The following is a 23,514-nucleotide window of genomic DNA, read 5'->3' as shown; positions in this document are numbered from 1 at the left end:
TGGTCTCGGTTGAGAGCGACGTCCTTCAGTGTCCGGGCGAAGATGGGGACGGTGTTTTTAAGTAGATGGACGTAGTCATAAAGGCAGCTGATGTCCAGGGTGGGGTGTAGGGCTGCCACAAACGATTATTTTGATAGTCGACTAATCACCGACAATTTTTTCGATTAGTCGACTAATCGGATCATACGTAAATTGAATGTATAACATACAGTTTATCGCACCAGCATGCAGCTGCTCTCATATAACAATCATTAGCTTTCAGCTTGAAGTGTTTAAGGTATATGCTAACTAAAAATGAAGACAATTAAGATGATAGTTCATTAAAACTTTAATGAAATATGCTTGTAGCAACAAACAATTGTAGCGTAAAGTGCAAACAACTGAGTAAATGGATAAGGCACTAGCTGACCTAAGGAATTATTGAAGTTGCATACATCTTGACAGCTCTATTTTACACTGTTGATTTGTATAATCCCAACAGACATGTCCAGTGATTTTCAGCTTTCTGTCTTTACATGTGTCTGTTCTGATGATACAAGTCAGCTCCTGAAATGTGTGTTTCTCTTCTATAAAACACATTCTACATCGCGGAGGCAACGTCTCTCCACTGAGGGCTTCCTTCACCTTTGAAACGGGGCAGAGCTCCGTGGGAAACACCTGCCTGACACAGCAACGCAGGGAACCGTGCACATCCGCGGCGCACAGCTCCACGGACATGCACGGGGGGGAAACGGCGTCGCCGTCGCACCGAATGCACGCGGCTACACGCCGCTTTGGGTTGTGGCAACCATGAATGAGTTCGCCTCAGTTTCACGTGATTTTCACTGTCAGCCTGTTAATTTTACTGACCCGAGCTGAGACGCACCCCCAAAAACAAAAACTCTTCGGATCTGAACTATTCACACAAGTCACTTAATTGGCCACGAAAAAAGCGAGTTGCGCTTTTCGGCGCGCTGTTTGCGTCCCTGAATATAACAACAGTGCATTTTGTGCTCAGTGCTCACAACGAACTGTATTCAACTTTACTACACTCTGACTCTATATAATCCCAAACTGCACAAGGCTCTTGTTCCTAAGGCTAATGAATCAAATCGTCATCGCTAATGTTAACGTTTACAGCTATCAATATGAGTAAGTAGTTAGTTAGCTCTCTGTTTACGCTAATGTTAGCAGCTAACTAGCCAGTTAGCTTAACGCGACGCCGGTCCCTCTTCATCGTCGTTGTCAGCCACAACGTGCTTCCTTTTCAGGAGCTCGTGCATCACACTTGTGCTGCTGTGAAAGGCGAGTTCTGTCTTGCACATATTGCATCGCACACTTTTCTCTTTTGTTTTCTTAAAATACTCCCACACTTTTGAGCTCCGTTGCCGCCGGGTAGCCCTGATACCAGAGAGCCCGTCTGGTATAACTTCAGGTGACACCACGGCTGACCCAGATTACCAGTACTGCGCATGTGTGTCAAGGACAGAAAGGGAAGGTGGAAGGTGCCACAGCAGTTTTGAGAGAGAAAACAAAGTTTAAAAAAAAACAAAAACGACGCGTCAACTATTAAATTAGTTGTCGACGATTTTAATAGTCGACATAATCGTGACTAGTCGACTAATCGTGGCAGCCCTAGTGGGGTGGTGGGCCAGGTGGACGTTGGGCCTCAGGACGCAGTCTCTGGAGATGCTGCTGTTGATCCTGTGGATGGTGTCTGGGTGGAAGTCTTTCCTGGGCAGCAGGGTTGATATAACCACTCTACTGTTTGGGAAGGTGCTGGAGGCTTTTTCTATCACTCCTTTGAGTGACTGACACTCTCTCTTGCTGAGTCTTCAGCTCGTTGGAGCCGGTGTGGATGATGATGTGACTCGGAGAACCCAGACGCTCCTCTGACAGCAGCTCCATGGCATGTTGGCTGGTTGGGCACCAGAGTTTGGCCACTTTGTGGTTGGGGAAAAGTTTCTTTTCATTTAAGAACTTTCCATTGGAGTCGATGAGGATGACGATGTCTGGCTGCTGTGCCGGTCTGGATGGACGAGGGGTGGAGTCATCCAGTGGGCTGGGGGGGGGGGTCTGGGTGTGGTGTTGGTCTGTGGACTGGAGGGGAGCTGCTGGGTGGGTGGAGCCTCTCTGTCCTGGTGTCTCTGGGTGGGTGGAGCCTCTCTGTCTTGGTGTCTCTGGGTGGGTGGAGCCTCTCTGTCCTGGTGTCTCTGGGTGGGTGGAGCCTCTCTGTCTTGATGTCTCTGGGTGGGTGGAGCCTCTCTGTCCTGGTGTCTCTGGGTGGGTGGAGCCTCTCTGTCTTGGTGTCTCTGGGTGGGTGGAGCCTCTCTGTCTTGGTGTCTCTGGGTGGGTGGAGCCTCTCTGTCTTGGTGTCTCTGGGTGGGTGGAGCCTCTCTGTCTTGATGTCTCTGGGTGGGTGGAGCCTCTCTGTCCTGGTGTCTCTGGGTGGGTGGAGCCTCTCTGTCTTGGTGTCTCTGGGTGGGTGGAGCCTCTCTGTCTTGATGTCTCTGGGTGGGTGGAGCCTCTCTGTCTTGGTGTCTCTGGGTGGGTGGAGCCTCTCTGTCCTGGTGTCTCTGGGTGGGTGGAGCCTCTCTGTCCTGGTGTCTCTGGGTGGGTGGAGCCTCTCTGTCCTGGTGTCTCTGGGTGGGTGGAGCCTCTCTGTCTTGATGTCTCTGGGTGGGTGGAGCCTCTCTGTCTTGATGTCTCTGGGTGGGGTTCCCAGGGTCCTGGTTGTGGTCTGGGTGTGAGACCTGCTGTCCTGTCAGGTCTGGGGTGACTCTGTCTGTCTCCTGGAGCTTCTGTGACAGAGGCCAGCTCTCTCCTGTGGCTCTCTCTCCTCTCTCAGCTCCTTCACCTCCTCTGTCAGGGCGCTCAGCGCTGCCAGGTGGTTCTCCTGGTGCTGCTGCAGCTCTCTGATCTCAGTCCTCATGGTGCTCAGTTCTGTCTTGTTCTGCTCCCTGTCCTGCCTCGGTCTGCTCAGTTCTGTGCCGAGGCTGCAGGTCTCCTCCTGGTTCGGCTGATGGTTGATCAGCTCTCTCGGCTGGACCAGCTCACTGAACTTCACCTTCATGTCGGTGATGATGGAGGTCTCTGGTGTTCTCACTCACTTCCTTCTCTGGCTGTGTTCCTCGTCTTGCTCGTTGTCAGCTGTGTTTGTTGTCTTCAGGACCGTTTGGCTAACTGTCAGTTTGTCAGTTGGCTGGACTTTTCTGCTGGACTCCTCAGTTCAGATGGATTTCTCCAAGTTTTCTTTGTTTTCTTTTCTGTTTTTCTTCCTTCAGGGAGGTAATTCCTCTAAAAGTGTTTCCTCTTCAAAATTTGACACAAAATTGAAAGTTTATCTCATCTTAAAACACAAAAAAGAGATAATTTACAGGAGCTCATGTTGACCTGTCTGTCTGTCTGTCTCTCTCTGACCTGTCAGTCTCTAACCTGTCTGTCTGTCTGACCTGTCTGTCTGTCTGTCTGTCTCTCTCTGACCTGTCTGTCTCTAACCTGTCTGTCTGTCTGACCTGTCTGTCTGTCTGTCTGTCTGTCTCTGACCTGTCTGTCTGACCTGTCTGTCTGTCTGTCTCTCTCTGACCTGTCTGTCTCTAACCTGTCTGTCTGTCTGTCTGTCTGTCTCTGACCTGTCTGTCTCTAACCTGTCTGTCTGTCTGACCTGTCTGTCTGTCTGTCTGTCTGTCTCTGACCTGTCTGTCTCTAACCTGTCTGTCTGTCTGAACTGTCTGTCTGTCTGTCTCTCTCTGACCTGTCTGTCTGTCTGTCTGTCTGTCTGTCTCTCTCTGACCTGTCTGTCTGACCTGTCTGTCTGTCTGTCTGTTTATCAGTTTCTCTAGACTGACTGGTCTTCACTAATCACTGACAGGTGGACAGGTGGACATGTTGTAGCAGTGATTCAGGTGTGTGTGTGTGGTCAGTGGACTGAGGAGGATCAGTGTCTGGCACACTCTTGGACCCTGGTTGGACTCTGGTTGGTTCTGATTGGTTCTGGTTGGACTCTGGTTGGACTCTGGTTGGACTCTCACCTCTCAGGATGTAGTTCTGGTAGTTGTGGTCGGCTTCCGCTCCGACTTTAATGAAACACGTCAGACCTTCAGAGGCCACGAACTCTGGGACCAGGTCTTTATCATCCTGCAGACAGAGACAGAGGAGACGTCTGTCAGCCTGAGGACGGACACGTCAACACCTCACAGGCTCTTACAAACCATCCTGCTGTGTTGTGAGGTCCTTCAGGTCCAGATTAATGATATCACACACTGATGTTATTGATCGAGTGTCAGACATGATGAGTTCTGTTCCTCTGTCACCGTCAGTCTGATTCAACACTGCTGTGACTGACAGGTGTGTGTGTGTGTGTGTGTGTGTGTGTGTTACCTGGAAGAGCTGTTTGAGCGAGAACAGGGAGCGTCTGAGTTCGGGACCGTGAGAGTTATACAGCTTCTCTGAAACACAAGAAGAAGAAGAAACACAGGAAGTCACTTCTCTGTTAATCTGATCAGCTGTAGATAATCAATGAGGGTTAGGGTTAGTTAGTCATCAGGAGTCACATCTAGTGTCTGTCAGGACATTTAGTGAAATTATTATTGAAAACTCAGTCGTTGTAACTGATAATATTAACACTCTCTGCCGTGACGCGGTTAAAGTGTGATATTTTCTGGGGTTAGAAATCAAATGTGATTATTGTCACCGTGCAAAGATTGTCTGTTTGAGAGAGAGGCATCACTCTGGAGACAGTCTGCACCTGAACAAGAGTGAGAGGTCTCACATCAGGTGACAGAATCTGAATATTCAACTCTTGTTAAGATCTGACAGATCAACTTCTATCCATCCTCGATCCATCAGCTGAATGTGTTGGTACTGGGTGGCTCACCAGTCAGTCACTGGGTCAGCAGACAGTTAGAGACAGTTTAGAGCCGCTCATGATCTCAAGCTGCATGTTTTAATGCTGTGAGAGAAACAGAACAGATTCAAACACAGAACCTGTGAAGCTTCAGGTCACTACTGATCCACCAGGTCACCTTCAACTGATCTGTATCCAGCCTCAGCAGCTCCACGACCCGAGCAGCTCCACGACCCGAGCAGCTGCACAACCTGCAACATCTGGATGTTTTCTGGGTGAAGTCACGCTCTGACTTTGCGCCCCTACTTCTTCTTCTTCTTCTTCTTCTTCTTCTTCTTCTTCTTCTTCTTCTTCTTCTTCTTCTTCTTCTTCTTCTTCTTGTTTTACAGAGGAATGAAACTACTTCCTGATTGTTTGTCTCAGAGCTCAGGACCTCTGACTCTTCCAGGAGTTCAGAGGAAACGATTAAAGATTTAAAACTCTCAAGTTTACTTTCTAAGTTCTTAAAGCAGGACAGAGAATTCAGCGACGAGGAGCAGAAGAAGAACTCAAAGTGACTAACAACACTAAGAATGCTAACACTGCTAACACTGCTGACACTGTTAACAACGCCAACAACGCTAACAATGCTGGACCACCGATGGATACTTTTTATAAAAAGTATCCATCAGTCATCTCTCCCTCTCATCTCATTCTCTTGTCCGCTATGTCCCTATTGGGGTCGCAGAGTGTTGCCGCTTTTATCCCCCCTTTCAGGGGGTTGCGGGGCTACTGGGGCCTAATCCAGCTCTCACAGGGCGAAGGCCAAAGTTAAAATATTACTCTGGTAAAAGTGATAGTCACACATGAAGAGTACTCGAGTAAAAGTCTTAGGGTCAGTCCCAATACACCCCCTCGCCCTACTTTTTAGCCCTATCCCTAAATTTTGCGCATTCCCGTGAGGGTAGTGGTGTCCCAATTACTCTTTGCATATAGGGGTAGTGGGCATAACGAGGGGTAGGGGATATGAATCTAGCCCTTCAGAGCGAGGGATTTCAGATGCTGACTCGCCCAGGGAGGGCCAGAGGAAATTTCCCAGAATGCTTTACGTCCTGTTAACGTTACTCGTTAGATCTCATATTTCCTGCAAATTTGTCGGATATTTCACATTAGTATGATAATAAGCAGCAAGTAAGGTTATCTATGTGACTGCGTACCGACCGTTACCGACCGTTATGAACGTTAGCTAGCTAACGTTAGCTAGCAGAAGCCCCCCCAGCTCCTCCCAAAGTTCCAGTCGTTAACGTTAGCACAGCGCTAGGGTAGCAAGCAAAGGGCATTTATGCCTTCCAGCAATCACACACCGATCGCAACCGTTAACTCCATTGCTGCCGGGTTTGTTGTTATGGTGGGACATATGAGCAAACGTAACTACGTAGTCGCTTACATGCCCGAACGTAAACTATGCAGTGACGTAGCAAGTGGTGTCCCAATTCCTAGGGAAAATTACAAAGCTCTACCCCTTGTTGCTTCATTTCCAGGGTGTAATGGTAGTGAGTGAGGGCTAGTGGTAGTGAGTCGGGTGAACATTGGGATTCACCCTTAAAGTATCAGATGTTAAATTAACTTTAGTATCAAAGTATCAGTAAAGTAACTGATCCATACATTTACATATTCATCCTGTAAACTGTGACTGATTATCACAATCAGTTTTTATCTGATTGATTATCTGATGAACTGTAAATACTGACTGTTCATGTAGCGCCATCATCAGGTCAACATGTGTCTGATCTATCCCATCATGATGTTTAACTCCTTCACGTTTAACTCCTTCATGTGTTTAACTCCTTCACATATTTAACTCCATCACATGTTTAACTCCTTCACACATTTAACACCTTCACATATTTAACTCCTTCACATATTTAACTCCATCACATGTTTAACTCCTTCACACATTTAACTCCTTCACATATTTAACTCCATCACGTGTTTAACTTCTTCACATATTTAACTCCTTCACGTGTTTAACTCCTTCACGTGTTTATCTCCATCACATATTTAACTCCTTCACGTTTAACACCTTCATGTGTTTAACTCCATCACGTGTTTAACTCCTTCACGTGTTTAACTCCATCACGTGTTTAACTCCTTCACGTGTTTAACTCCTTCACGTGTTTAACTCCTTCACATGTTTAACTCCTTCACGTGCTTAACTTCTTCACATATTTAACTCCTTCACATATTTAACTCCTTCACGTTTAACACCTTCATGTGTTTAACTCCATCACGTTTAACTCCTTCACGTGTTTAACTCCTTCACGTGTTTAACTCCATCACGTGTTTAACTCCTTCACGTGTTTAACTCCATCACGTGTTTAACTCCTTCACGTTTAACACCTTCACGTGTTTAACTCCTTCACATATTTAACTCCATCACATATTTAACTCCATCACGTGTTTAACTCCATCACAGAGCTGCAGTCTGTCACAGCTGTGATGTTTAACTCCTTCAGTCTCTCCTACGCTCACAGTTTGCAGCTCTGCAGTGACTCACAAATGTAAAGAAGTCTTTGCAGCAGTGAGACAATGTCAGAACTTTAACATGCAGATCTGATTGGTGAGTAAAGACAGATTGTCTTCAGGCTGCTCTCGTCCTCCATCAGAAACATCACGGGACAGAAAGTAAAATCAGACAGAACAAACAAACTGAACTGAGAGAACGATTCTACATATCAAAGGAAAAATGAGGATTTGAAACAACTACAGAGAATAACTACAGTCTGTCACCACAGGAAGTCATGGGAGTCCGCTGCCATGGCAACAGCAAGCATAAATCACCACAGAGCTCATTTTAACTCTTTACATACAAGAAACAGACGGACGAGGTGTCTGTCCTCAACTTACCAACTTATTACACACCAGGTCCATCAGCTCAGCTCGGAGTTCTTATACTCCTGAACAGTACTTGTACTCCTGTACAGTACTTGTATTCCTGTACAGTACTTATACTCCTAACAATAATAATAATAATAATAATAGTACATTTTATTTATAATGCACTTTACATTTAAGCAATCTCAAAGTGCTACAGTACGAGCTTAATTAAAAGGGACACAAGTTAATAAAAGTTAAAAAGACAATGAAAAGTGTACAAAAATTTAGCAGAAAGCTTTCTTGAATAAATATGTCTTTAGGTTTCATTTAAAAACATCAGTGGTCTGTGGGGCCCTCAGGTGGTCTGGGAGGGCGTTCCACAGCCTTGGAGCTGCAGAGCAAAAGGCCCGGTCGCCCATAGTGCGGAGCTTGGTTCTGGGGGTTTGGAGGGTGTTTGTATTTGTGGAACGGAGGGTGCGTGTGTGTGTGTGTGTGTGTGTGTGTGTGTGTGTGTGGGGGGGGGGGGGGGGGGGGGGGGGGGGGGTAGGAGTTCTTTGAGATATTGGGGGGCATGTCCATGAATGCACTGGTGGGTGAGGAGGGAGACTCAACTCTGAGTGGGACAGGGAGCCAGTGGAGAGATTTGAGGATGGGGCTAATGTGATCATACTTGCGCACCCTCATCAGGATCCTGGCAGCGCTATTCTGCATATACTGCAGTCTCTGTGAGCTCCTGCCAGAGATCCCGCTGAGGAGTGCATTACAGTAATCCAGCCTCTACTCCTGTACAGTACTTGTACTCCTGTACAGTACTTATAGTCAGTGTGCGAAATACCCGTCTATATTCGAGGGGGGCCCCATCTCCTGATTGTTGCGCAATACCGAAATACATTTTCTCAATATGCAGTGGGCCTATAACATTACAATATTTCATGGATGCAAGCCAAGACAATCAGTCTATAGCCTACATGACAACCAGGGGCGCCACCAGGGATTTTGGGCCCCATGACAAGAAATCTAATTGGGCCCTTGTATAGGCCGGCGAAAAAATTGGATTTGGCGTTGGCTTTGGGGTGAAAAAATACATATATGGGGCGATATGGTTGTTGCGATTTAATCTTCTGATTTCCAGAAAATATAAACATTTCTCTGATTGTATTGAGAGTTGTACTGAGTCACACAGTCTGCATGTGCATGTCTATCTCCCTGGCTGTCTCTGAAACGGAGGGTCATGTAGTTCATGATGTTAAGCTTTGCTAGGTAACATTGATAGATAATGTTACATGACATTGTTGCTATGATGCTGATTAATTCATGTTATGCAAAAATACATGCTCCAAGATGTCCTGGTTGACTGCCTCCAAAGCAACATACCAATATTAGTTTAAACCAGTCTTAAACAGTGTTAGCAAGCTGTGATACAGGATTGGCATAACCTCTTAGCCTGTTATAATATAACACATAGACCTCGATTATGAGACACCCCCCTTTTCTCTTTTTGAAACATTTTTTTTTAAGACTAAATCTTATTTTTATAAAGAAAATAATTAAATCTGACTAGAATGCACCAGTAATAGTAACACAGTGAAAAAAACAAGGTAACGTGATATCTTGAAATGAAATTGTCTTGTTTGAATAGGCCAGAAATTAAACTGCAGCCTAATGGTAGGTCTATTTTCTAACATAATTTAACCATCCAAATGTGAAAAACAGAACGACATGTTTATTTTAATTATCCTCTGCCTCATTGATCACCAGGATCTTAAAGTTGGATTATTCTCCACCTCAGTTCTTGGTCTTGGCCTACTTTTAACCCTCTGAAAATGATGGTGGATCATCTGGCATTACCATTACTGTCTTCTGAAGGCCGTCGCGGGCTCAGTTTTTAAGATTTTTTTAATCTTAATCTTTAACCAGCCGGCAGGTCACCTGTGCTAGCAGCAGTAGCAGCTAACGTTACCTCAGCACCTGCTGCTCTTCGGACCACTCGGCCTCAACTTCACATTGTTCCTCTGGGGAGTCACTGGGTGGAAGAGGACCCTCTGTTCTGGTACCGAGTGGGCCCACTGTGCTGGCTGCACCAGCATCGTCTTTCGGTGCCTCTTCATCTCTGAGTGCCGCCTTTTGGATGTGAACCCAAAGTGTGTGAGTGATACACTCTGTTAGCTTTAGCTTGCTAGCCATGTTTAGTATGACTTCTCAAGTTACATCTTTCTTCTGTTTGGCGCACATGGCTAATTTGCATACGTGCGCAGGACCGGCTGCTCCGTGTGGCAACAAATACAACATATTAGCGAATAAATGTTTTGGATTCTGAATACTGGACATGGTGAGCTTAAACACATTTTAGTGACCATTAGTGACAATAAAATATTTTATTTTTTATTTTTTTGACTAAATTTGAGACCCCCTTCAAATGTTGCTTTTGAGGCTTTCAGGGGGTCTCATGGGTTAATCTGGGGGGTCGAGCCCCCCCGGACCCCCCCGTATTTTGCACACTGCTTATACTCCTGTACAGTGTCTGTACTCTGATACAGGCCACATGCCTCATTTAATAGTTTATTAGTGTGTGATGTCGTTATACAACACATCAACATTTTGATTGGCTGAGAGCGTTGTTGGCATCAATTACTGGCTCATGACATCTAAAGACAACAAGGAAGTGCACTGTTTACACACACACACACACACACACACACACACACACACACACACACACACACAGCCTGGATGTTTGTGTGGGATACAAACAGGATTTGAACAGGACAGACGAGGCTCCTCTGGACAGACAGAAGACGCAGGCTGAGGAGACAGCGGCACATCTGGAACAGCTGGAGAACAAACACGTCTACAGCAGGAAAAACTTAGAGAAAACAACAACAGCTCTGTCAGAAATATGAGCTCTTATTGTGAAACATCTCCAGCAGGAAACACTGACACGAGGACTGAGCAGCCTGAGAGGAGACAGACGACACGCAGCAGTCAGCTGTTTACTCTGATTACTGAGACTCTGAGTGAGTCCACATCACTGCAGAACAACCAGAGGACACACGGACCATATCAGAACCATGTGAGTATTATCTGCTCAGACGAATATCAGGCAAATCAATTCAATCAATAAAATATGATTCAAACTGTTTAATTCACTTTGTTCCTCAGACACATCTGTTCTTAGTGAAAACCTTTAACCGGCTGAGGACAAGACAAATCAAGAAATCAATATCAAACTTACATTATTGATCTGGTGACACTGTTCATAATCATCCCAACGATGGAAACTCACCACAAACAACTCGTCTGTGTTTTAATCCTGATCTGAGATCAGATCTGACCTCCTCTCATCCCTACGCTCAGACACCCGTCAGCTGACTCAGACGGTGTGAACATGACGTCACACTCAGAACTACGTTCATGTTTCTGACTCACAGACTGATTCTGATCTCAGACATTTATGAAGCAAACTGATTTCAGTTCAGTGTTAAAGTCTTAAAGGGAAACACAGTGAGAACGCGTCACTGCACCAGAAACCACTGTTTTCCATGTAAAGCCACAGCGCTCGTCCTCACTCTGTGTCCACGTGGACACGTGTCCTCTGTACAGGACAGCAGCCGTGTCATCTGCTGTGTTTTCTCACATTAAACTGTTGGTTGGTGCAGTCGCTCCTCTCTCGTCCTCTCACACTGTTTACTGAGCAGTAAACAGGAAGCAGCTCTCATGCAAATCCATCCGTCACGTCAGCTGAAGACTTCTCATGAAGTGATAACAGAGAGGCTGCTGACCGTCTGAACACACCGAGTCCGGACCGAGTCCAGACCGAGTCCAGACACCCAACACACCGAGTCCAGACCGAGTCCAGACCGAGTCCAGACACCCAACACACCGAGTCCAGACCGAGTCCAGACTGAGTCCAGACACCCAACACACCGAGTCCAGACCGAGTCCAGACACTAGGGGTGTTCCAACAAGGGTACCTCACGATTCGATTCGATTCGATTATTGGCCACGTTTCTTCGATTATTGCAATTTTTAATGCTTTTTTCCATACAAGATTGATTTTGTCTTCATCTGTGGCTACATTTGTAAATAAATAGCCTATCAATTAACTCAGTTCCTCTAAAACTACACTCATAAAGTAAATAACAAGGTTTTTTGAACATTTGACTTGTATTTTTCAAAGACACAAAATATTTTATTTTATGACTATGTAAACATTTGCACTTTGACCTACTTAACTTTGACCAGGGAAAGCTCCACTTGCAGCAGAGCCCCCTCTATTGGCGGAAAACACTGAAATCAGTCGAGCCCTGGATTTAATGAGGCGTAAACATGTGACGTGACGTGAAGCACGAAGTTGGGCAGTGATCAGTGACAACAAAGTTTTCTTCAAAATAAGAGCTTTACATTGCACCCCATTGGATTGTAGAACTGGGTTCTTAGCGGGGGGCTTTTAATTTGAAAGTAGCGACCGTTGGTAGCTTGCCGCTACACAACAGCTGACAGTCAGCAGCTACCAGCTGTTTGGTTGTGTCCGCTAGCTGTCAGCTACAGAGACCGAGGAGACGGCAGCATCTCCCGGATCTCAGCGGCTTTCCAGTTGCTCATCTTGACATCCGCGGATGAAGTGATGAACTGACTGCTGCGATCAGCTGTTCCCTGGTTTTAAAACTCCCGGCTGCGGGTCGCACAACAGTGCACGTTATCGACACCTCCGCCCATGTCCCGCAGTTGCCGGCACATTGAGCCTCGGATTTAGATAGCGAGGCGGCAGGAAGTGTACCCTCAGAGGCGTCACATTGGCGGACCACAACAGACTGCCAATTTGCCGCCTTCTGTCTAAATGCGCGGACCTAGCAAGCAGCAACGTTAATTAATCGATGCCGAATCGTCACGTGAAGCATCGCGATGCATCGCTACATCGATGAATTGCACCCACCTCTACCAGACACCCAACACAACAGAGTCCAGAGCTGTCAGCATCTCAGGGGGAACCTCATCTTTAACTACCTCAGACCTCCGGCAGGACATGGGTGAGATAAGGCTGAGTTAAGGGTGAGTTAAGGGTGAGTTAGGGGTGAGATAAGGGTGAGATAAGGGTGAGATAAGGCTGAGTTAAGGGTGAGTTAAGGGTGAGTTAGGGGTGAGATAAGGGTGAGATAAGGGTGAGTTAGGGGTGAGTTAGGGGTGAGATGAGGGTGAGATAAGGGTGAGTTAGGGGTGAGTTAGGGGTGAGATGAGGGTGAGATAAGGGTGAGTTAAGGGTGAGTTAGGGGTGAGATAAGGGTGAGTTAGGGGTGAGATAAGGGTGAGATAAGGGTGAGTTAAGGGTGAGATAAGGGTGAGTTAGGGGTGAGATAAGGGTGAGTTAAGGGTGAGTTAGGGGTGAGATAAGGGTGAGATAAGGGTGAGTTAGGGGTGAGATAAGGGTGAGATAAGGGTGAGACCTGTGGCTCAAACAGAGCAACATCTGTGACCACTGAGTCAGCTGGTTTGTACAGAGTGAACATTTTCTTTTTCTTTCTTTCTGCCTGCCTGTCTGTCTGTCTGTCTGTCTGTCTGCCTGTCTGTCTGTCTGCCTGTCTGCCTGCCTGCCTGTCTGTCTGCCTGTCTGTCTGCAGCGGCTGCCTGCCTGCCTGTCTGCCTGTCTGCCTGCCTGCCTGTCTGTCTGCCTGCCTGTCTGTCTGTCTGTTCGAGAGTTTAATCATGTGACCAGCGCAGCCAGAAGTCGTCAGACACAGGGCCGTGTCTTCAGACTCCTCCACAGAGGACGGGTCGGCCCGGTTCATTAAGACTCATCTGTAATCTGGTGTCTCAGCGTCTCTTCACACCAGCAGCTCACATTCTGGGACAGAAATAGCCGGACGTTGTGTCCTGACTGTACAGACAGTTCACGGCTGGATGAGACATTTTCACACCGACAGAATCAATAAACCAGAAACCTGCACATCAGCACAGACAGTGAGGTGAGAGGAGACCAGCAGAAACACAGCTGTTCACAGGTGAGTTCACAGCTGACCTGCTGACACAGCTGACCTGCTGACCAGCTGCCTGCAGAGGAGAATATGTGACGTAAAGACAAACAATATTTCTGGGTTTACTGCTTCGACTTTTATCTCTTTCTGTCCTCAGCAGGGAAATGATGACTCACTTGTGTGAACGTCTGATGAAGTGAAGTGTCTGAATCGTCTGATCAGAGTCATCTTTTTTTTTTTTATAATTTCTTGCAGGATTGCACAAGTTGTTGATTCATGTTCCATTACACATGTTTCTTTTTAGCCATTGGAGCGATCTCACAAAAATGTATGTATTTTGTAGTGAAAATGAAAAAAATGAACATAAACATTAAATAAGCAAAAATATATGTACATGCACATACCCATACATGTACTCATATATATGTGTGTATGCATGCACACATATACACAGTACTCTTCAGAGGTCTACTAAACATTTCTTCAGAGCTGGGCTCTTCAGTTTTATTTATTTATTCTCCATATAGTCAATCCACTTATTCCATCTTTTCAGACATTCTGGTTCTTGATTTCTGATTGCAATTCTTTCCATTTCCAAAACATTATTTACAGTTAATTTCCAGTTATTAAAAGAAGGTGAGGTGGGTTTTTGCCAATTTCTCGTTATTTGCTTCAGAGCTGCGATTCTGAGTATCCTGTATAAGTATTTGTCTTTTTCTGTTGTGAGCTCAGCTGGTGTTTTTCCTAAAACAATGCATTGTGGTTCCAGTGTTTTTTTAATAAGAATGTCAAAAAAATAGACTATATTTTTTTTCCAGAATGGTTTTAGTGATGGGCAGAAATAGAAAATTTGTGAGCTCACCGCAGTTTCTCCAGCAGTCTGGGGTGATGGATGTTGTGTATTTCTGGAGTAATGAAGAAGCGTGTGTATACCTTCCATGAGAATTTCCTCCAATATCCAGAGTTTGTTGTTTTGTGTACTGTGCTATAGGCTTCTTCTATTTGTACACCGAGCTCTAGATTCCACTTTGTCCTGATTGAGTCTTGTGTTTCTTCACTGTCTCCTTATAGTTTGTATATTTTTGAGAGCGTGTTCTTGATATCTATATTATAATTTTTTATCATAAAGGTTATTCATTGGTGTTGTTCTTGGTGGCCCTGTCTTTTCTGAAAACTAGTAATGTAATTTCTAAGTTGCAGGTATTTATAAAAAATTGACTGAGCTAAATCAAACTTATTTGATACAGCCTCAAATGAATCAATGTCTTTGTTGACAGGTAATTGTGAGTATATGTGCAGTCCTTTTGATGCCCAGTAGCACACTGTCCATTTTGTTTGGTCTAAACTGGGGGTCCCATGCCATCTCTCTGAGGTAAAGTAAGTGCATTGTCTATTTTATATCTTTTACAAACCTGTTTCCAATTGTGTAGTGTAATGTTTGTCCATTTATTTTGTCCTTTCAATTTTGTGGTCTCTTTCTTTTCTATGAAGGGTAAGGTCTTTATTGAAAGTGGCGCTAGTTCTTTTTCTATCTTAAACCATTTGGCGTTTAACGTGTTATCGTTGGTCCATTTCATTATGATGCTGGTTTGAGTGGCGTGAAAGTACTTTTGTAGATCTGGGAGTGCTAATCCACCATGTTCTTTAGATTTTATTAATGTTTTCAGTTGAACCCTTTTCCTTTTATTGTTCCAGATAAAATAAGTTATTATTCTGTTCCATCTTTTGAAGCTTTGTGGAGGAATTGAAATTGGGAGGGCTTGGAAAAGAAACAAATTGTGGGAGTACCATCATTTTTATTGTGTCTACTCTACTAAATATTGACTCAGGTATTGTTTTTCACCTATTCAAGTCTTGTTTGATTTTATTTTCCAGGTTCTGATAATTTACATCATACATTTTATCTAAATCATTATGGATTATTACTCCTAAATATTTTATTGCACTTTGATTCCATTTAAGATGGAGATTTCCTTTAGATTTGTCTGTAAACTGTTTACCTATCCGCATAGCCACACATTTACTTTCATTGATTTTATACCCTGAGTGGTCACTGTATTCTTTTATTATTTTCATTAGTTCTAGGAGTGAGTATTCTGCTGACGTAAGGTTTTTTCTATACTGTCGTCAGCGTATAGTGCCAGTTTATGACATTCTCGACCTATAGTTACTCCTTTTATTTTATCTTGTTGTCTTATCGCTTATGTTGCTTTGTTTGAGCCACAGGTCTCACCCTTATCTCACCCTTATCTTACCCTTATCTCACCCTTAACTCACCCTTAACTCACCCTTATCAATCAATCAATCAATCAATCAAAATTTATTTATAAAGCACATTTAAAAACAACAACAGTTGACCAAAGTGCTGTACAATAGAACTAAAATGGCTAATGAGTAAGAAAAACAAAACAAAACACAAAGACCACTTAAGACAGACACAAGGACAGACAGGGGCCACTCTCATACTGAATTGAAAGCCAAAGAATAAAAATGAGTTTTTAGGCAAATTTTAAAAACAGGCAGTGTGGGGGCCTGCCGAACATCTAGAGGCAGCTCGTTCCAGAGTTTTGGGGCCACAGAAGCAAATGCACGGTCACCCCTGTGCTTTAGCTTTGACCTTGGGACAACCAAGGTCAGCTGGTCGGCGGACCTGAGTGACTTTGATGGGACATAAGGTTTTAAAAGGTCAGTAATGTAGGCTGGAGCTAGCCCGTTTAGTGCTTTATAGGCAAATAATAAAATCTCAAAATCAATCCTAAAACGTACAGGGAGCCAGTGAAGGGAGGCCAGTATGGGTGAGATGTGCTCACGCTTGCGTGTTCCAGTTAAAAAACGAGCTGCAGCATTTTGCACCAACTGCAAGCGAGAGAGGGAGGCCTGGCTAACACCAACATAAAGGGCGTTACAATAGTCGAGCCGGGAAGAGATAAAAGCATGTATAACCCTTTCCAAGTCTTTAAAGGATAAAAATGGCTTGACCTTGGATAAAAGCCTCAACTGGAAAAAGCTAGATTCAACCACTGCATTTATCTGTTTGTCCTGCTTAAAATCAGTGTCCATTATCACACCCAGATTTTTCACAGCAGGTCTGACATATGGTTCTAGGGAACACAAGTGCATATGAGGGGCATCACGGGCACCACTAGGTCCTAAAATCATAACTTCAGTTTTGCTTTCATTGAAGTTCAGAAAATTTGAATGATTTAATGGCGTTTTCATCCTTCCGTTTCAAGGGCAGGTAGATCTGAGTATCATCCGCATAACAGTGAAACGAAATTCCACATTTTCTGAAGATGGACCCAAGGGGAAGAAGGTAGAGGGAAAACAAAATAGGTCCGAGAATAGACCCCTGAGGGACTCCACGAGGAAGAGGTGCTGAGGAAGACACAGACTGACCAAAGTTGACAGAAAAGCTTCTGTCAGACTTATCTCACCCTTATCTCAGATTCATCATGTTGCTCATTTATTCTTTAATCAGACGGTTCCTGATTTAAATCAGCTGCTCATCAGTTTCAGACTTCATGTTTATTTCTGCTCAGCTGCTCAGGTGAGTGCACTGCAACACCTACACGTTAACTCTCCGCTGCTCCTCTCAGATTTACAACCAGTCTTAGTGAAGGTTTAAGTCCAGACTGTGCAGCGGGACTAACTGTCGGGTCGGTTCAGCCTGAGAGCAGGCGGCAGCCCTGTTGATGCAACCGGGCCCAGAGGAGGACAATGAAACTATTTTTACAAAGCTGTTCCATTTTCACGCCCGTTCTGCCTCAGCTTCACCTTTACTCTAAATTCTGTTGAAAATAAAATAAAGAAAAAACTTTTCTCCGCCGTCTCTCTGACAGATTCATATAAATCTGTTGTCGTCATGTTGCAGCTCTTTACTGAAGCTCTGTGATGTTTGAGACAGATTTCAGATCTCTGTTGGACTTAAATAAACCTCAGAGAGTTTGAACACAGTCTGGACAAAGAACACAGGTTTTTCCGGAGGTTCAACACTAATGAGATCAAATTGCTCGGTGGGAGCCGCGGGGCCGATGTGACTTCTCATTTCAGACTAAATTACAGCCGAACAGATGACAGATGGTGAGTTTGTGATATCTGAAACAAACAGAGACACAGCTGAGACAGATTACAGAGCTGAAGGTTGGACCAGCAGGGAGAAGACACAATGTGTTCAACAACAAGTTAAATAGAGCTCAGACTGAGGATGTTCAGCAGCATCCTGCGAACAAAGAGCTGCTGTGTTTTACTGCAATCTGTCCACAGTGAGGAACACGTCCGTCTGCCCCGCTGGGCCGGGGCTCAGTGGAAACCATCGCTCCCAAAATATTTCACCACTGTTCAAACGTTTCACCACAGAAGCTGAAACACTGAATCACAGAGCTAAAAATAACACAAGGACGTCAGAGTCTCAGCTCAGAACTGAACACACAGGAGACTCATCAGAAACACAGCTGACACATCATCTGTCTGCATGCTGCCCTGATCACACACACATTCAGTCAGTGTGTATGTGGGCCGACATGCAGGAACACTGGAAGAACTTCTTTAAAGAGTTGGAGGTGCAGCTGCAGGCTAACGCTTAGCTAGCTGCAGGCTAACGCTAAGCTACCCGTGTTGTATTTGAAGTAACACTGATTCAGCCTGTGAAGACGCTGATGTAAACTGAACTTTAATGCTGATTCTTTTTTACATTTTTGGGGCCGATGTCGATATTAAGAAGTGTAAAGTTCAGTATCGATATATCTGCTGATAAACACATAGTTTTACACCGATCCCTCAAATGTAGTTATCAAGCACACATATATGTAACTGAGGCAGATTATTTTACAGGTTAACACTGAATGAATAAAGTCAGGCGACTGGGAGTTTAATCATTGTAAATTATCCCAAGCATGTTTTTCTGTGAGAGGACGATAATATCAGCTAAATGAATGCAGACCAGTTCTCCAGTCACACAGTTTGTCTTAAACTCTGTTGATTATTATGATCAAACAGAAACATCATTATTCATCTGGTCCCTCCTGAATCTGACAAACTGGACAACAAGCTGTTCTTCACACAGTTACACTGAGCAGCCTCGCTGTGGCTCCCAGCCAACTGGAACCAGCTCACTTCACTAATACGCACCATTAATAATGATAACCATCAGCAGGCTGCTCACACAAACAGCAGCATCAAACACAGACATGCCTGTAAGTCAACGACGAGGGAAGAAATAATCAGGATCAAGTGAGCAGAGACAGATGATGGTCTGATCACTGTGAGCCTGCTAACGTTAAAACTTTGTATAGTGACACCTTCACTTCAAGAACAGCTCCGGAACAAGACTTCATATTGAAATATGTTTTAACAGAAGATCGCATGAGCCTGTGTTCATCCTGCTCGCCTCCAGACAGCCAATCACAGCCCTGTTACATCTTGACACAACCAGCACGCTGCATTCTTACTGGCTCACTGATGCTGATGAGATTAAAAACTCCTCCGGTGTTGAAATTTGGTATCAAATGTCGAGACATTTCTGGAGCCTCGTTAGTATCGAGGCAGTTTGGACGGCGCCATGAAAGTACTGAAGTTTGATTCCAGCTCTGATCAGTTTACAGCAGGAGGACGTTTCATCAATGAGACGTGAACAACAGGTTCAACTAAAGAGTTGATCATCAGTTAACATGAGACCATGACCATCACCTCGTCTCCCATGATGCAACTGTCAGAGGACAGAGAGGAGGAGGAACAACAATCAGCTCTGACTGGAGACAGAAAGAGAAGAGACACTTCCTGAGGACGACCTCCCTGATGTCTCCTGTCGTCTGACGCTTGTACAGTGAACAGGTGAGTGTTGGTATCTGTCAGGACCGGCTGCACACTCACTGTTCATATGAACCGGGTCAGTCATCTCAGAACCACTGAGCCTGTTTCATCTCATTATTTCTCTCGTCTTCATTTTGACTTTTTTCACTCATCAACAGAAACTTTTGTGATTCACGCTACGACAGACGACCTTCAGACGTCTGAGTGAACACTGATGTAAACAACGAGGTCTGATGTGTGAACGCAGCGTCACAAATCACTGCAGTGAAACACACTTCATGTGAACCTGAACCTGAGACATCACGAGGCCTCGAGGTCCAGGAAACTCGTCATCGTCACAGAGAACAAACCTGGATGATGGAGCTCACCTCTCTGCCTCCCCCCTCAGAGGGTGAGGAGGGTGAGAGCTCCTATAGAGAGCTGTTTATGATGTGTGTGTGTGTGTGTGACATTCCTCTCTCCTGACTACACTCCCACACATAGACTGTGTGTGTGTGTGAAGGTCAAAGGACTCGTGTTGCATTCAGGTCCAGTCAGACGGACTGTTAATATGAGCTTTACAGAAAACAGCTGTGAGAAGGTGAAGGACAAACACTCTGAACAGCTGAACTGTTGTTCTTTAGATATTAAAGTTGCTTCCTACATAAACATATTCAATTTACTGACAACAACAAATATTCAATGTTTAGCAGCTTGAATCAGAGAATTTGGACATTTTTACTTTTTTATGAATCAACCAAAACATATTTATCTTTAAACAGAAGAATACTGCGATCAGTCTGTGTCGTTATCAGACGGAGACGAGTAACTCAAGACAGGAAACATATGGGAGATATCCATAATGTGACAATATTGTTGGAATGATTGGTACAGATGGACAGACAGACAGACCGATGGACAGAGAGACAGACAGACAGAGAGACAGACAGACAGAGGGACAGAGAGACAGACAGACAGACCGATGGACAGAGAGACAGACAGACAGAGGGACAGACAGACAGACCGATGGACAGAGAGACAGACAGACAGAGGGACAGAGAGAAGGGTTCCTGTGTTTATCCTGCAGAGACAGGAAGTGACCCAGATAAAGTCAGTGTGGTATTTCCTGTTTGTGCCACTGTTGTTGATTGAGTTCGACTCTGGAGGTCAAACGACTGAACTGAGAAAAACTTGATCTGCTTTAATCAGTAAAACCAATCAATAATCAATCAGCTCAATGTGAAGCTGTTCAGGCAGCCATGATTGTAGTTTTCTGTAGATTGAAAACATCAAACTGATCGAGCTGATCTCTATAATGTGTATTTGGTCTTTAGAGATCCAGAGTGTGTTCACAGGAAACAGGAAGTGATGTTTGTGTGTCGCTGATGAAGGAATGAAGAAGAAACTGAAACCTGATCCTCATCCGTTACTTCAGGCTTCAGACTCGGCTGCTTCACAATGACCACACGATGACTGTGACCTGACTCATGACTGTCGAGTTACGGTAACAACACCAGTAATGACACCAGTAACAACACCAGTAACAACATTAGTAACAACACCGGTAACAACACCGGTAACAACACCGGTAACAACACCAGCAACAACATCGGTAACAACACCAGTAATGACACCAGTTACCGGTGTTGTTACTGATGTTGTTGCTGGTGTTGTTACTGGTGTTACCGGTAACACCACCAGTAACAACATCAGTAACAACACCAGTAACAACATCAGTAACAACACCAGTAATGACACCGGTTACCGGTGTTGTTACTGATGTTGTTGCTGGTGTTGTTACTGGTGTTAACGGTAACAACACCAGTAACAACATCGATAACAACACCGGTAACAACACCAGTAACAAAACACCAGTAACAAAACACCAGTAACAACACCGGTAACAACACCGGTGTTGTTACCGGTGTTGTTACATGTGTTGTTACCGGTAACACCAGTAACAACACCAGTAACAACATCGGTAACAACATCGATAACAACATCGGTAACGACACTGGTAACGACACTGGTAACGACACTGGTAACGACACCGGTAACAACACCGGTAACAACACCAGTAACAACACCGATAACAACATCAGTAACAACACCGGTAACAACATCGGTAACAACACCAGTAACAACACCAGTAACAACACCAGTAACAACATTAGTAACAACACCGGTAACAACACCGGTAACAACACCAGTAACAACATCGGTAACGACACCAGTAACAACACCAGTAACAACACCAGTAACAACATTAGTAACAACACCGGTAACAACACCAGTAACAACATCGGTAACGACACCAGTAACAACACCGGTAACAACACCGGTAACAACACCGGTAACAACACCAGTAACAACACCGGTAACAACATCGGTAACAACATCGATAACGACACTGGTAACGACACCGGTAACAACACCAGTAACAAAACACCAGTAACAAAACACCAGTAACAACACCGGTAACAACACCGGTGTTGTTGCATGTGTTGTTACCGGTAACACCAATAACAACACCAGTAACAACATCGGTAACAACATCGGTAACGACACTGGTAACGACACCGGTAACAACACCAGTAACAACACCGGTAACAACACCGGTAACAACACCAATTAACGACCTGACTATGTCATGAGTCAGTTCCATCTTTCTTGGTGAACAAATAAACACACCTGTGTTAGTTTTAATGTTACGAGCAGGATAATCTGTATTTGTAGCTCATCTGAAGAATCTGTTAAGGTCTGAGGTACTGCAGGAACGTGTGTCATAAATAGTTAATAAAACCATGAGGTTAATGCCTCACACACACACACACACACACACACACACACACAGGAACATCAACAAACATCTAACACAGTAAAACTGAACCTGTACTGGACTCTGTTCAGTCGTCACCATCTCAGTGTTTTCCCAGCAGCATGTTTTTCTCCGGGCACTGAACGCATCATTAGCATCGCTGTTAGCCCGTCATCATGATGTGTTTACATTCCTGTCAGCGGGGCCATCGGGGTCAAATACGTTCCTGTTTTATAAAAATAATATTCAAACTGTCCCTTCATGATGAGACTCTGTGCTGATCGTCTGTAATTATTAATAACAAGTGTTCAGCCAGCTGCTATTATTAGACACACTAATGATGCTCCCATGAGCTCCTCATCAGGTCAGACATTTCCCAGGACACAGTGAACACAGTGATCGACGGAGCACTTGTTCCACCGGATTTACAAAAAGACGACGATCACCTGAACGCACCACAAGCAGAGCAGACAAGAGGACCGTCTGTCCCGACAGGGACATTATCAGAACATTACAGTGAGCACTATAACGACCCGTCACTCATAAGCTGTAGCACAGTGTGAACTGTAGCCAGTGAACAGAGACTTCACTGGTCACATGATCAAGAGACAACAGTTCAGCTGGTCAGACGAGAAGAGAAGAGAAAATACTGAGACCTCCTGCAGCAAAGATTAGAGGTGAACAGAGAGATTTCTAATGAGCTGGTACGACTGCAGTGCTTTGCTCAAGGACTGTTGGGAATCTACCCTGTGACTTAAAGGACACGGTGACATCATCAGTGTGACAGCTGGATGGATGGATCATTTCCTGCTGAGAGTCTGAACAACAAGAACCTGTCAGAGTGACAGGAACAAAACATGGAAGGAACACACACACACACACACACACACACACACACACACACACACACACACCTGCTCAGTGTTGATCTGATTTACTTCTTCAACCCTAACCCTTCTTCACTTAATAATTAAATTACATTTGTTTGTCTAAGATTTTTAAATAAGAACATTTTGCACGAATCATAGTTGGATTAATAAACCCGGAGCGAACAGATCCGGAAGTTAACCAGCTCAACACTAATGTGGCTGCCGTGGTCCAAGGGGATGGAGGAGTGTGTGTGTTTGTCCTGACTGAAGACATGTGGACATGATGTCCATCATTATTTACTCCTACAGGAGCTGATTCATCAGTTTCTGACTTTACGAGTGGAGGAGGATCCCCTGAACGCACCACTGAGGAGCTGACGGTGTAACAGA

General features: G+C 44.7%; 1 protein-coding gene across 2 annotated transcripts in view; it reads right to left on the bottom strand.

Moving 5' to 3' along the window:
* fhod1 (formin homology 2 domain containing 1) overlaps nt 1-23,514 on the bottom strand; it is a 63,417-nt gene that overhangs the window by 26,866 nt on the left and 13,037 nt on the right. For both annotated transcript variants that reach the window (XM_084348941.1, XM_084348942.1), the window contains exons 4-5: nt 4,360-4,427; nt 4,011-4,116 (exon numbers count right to left, since the gene is read on the bottom strand). In XM_084348941.1, the coding sequence (XP_084205067.1) occupies nt 4,011-4,116; nt 4,360-4,427 (174 nt within the window). The remainder of the gene's footprint in view (nt 1-4,010; nt 4,117-4,359; nt 4,428-23,514) is intronic.

This window comes from Pagrus pagrus (assembly GCF_965226575.1).
Source record: "Pagrus pagrus genome assembly, chromosome: 1".
Lineage (NCBI taxonomy): Eukaryota > Metazoa > Chordata > Actinopteri > Spariformes > Sparidae > Pagrus > Pagrus pagrus.
Note: the sequence above shows the minus strand (reverse complement) of the source record. Positions and strands in the feature narration are given on the sequence as shown.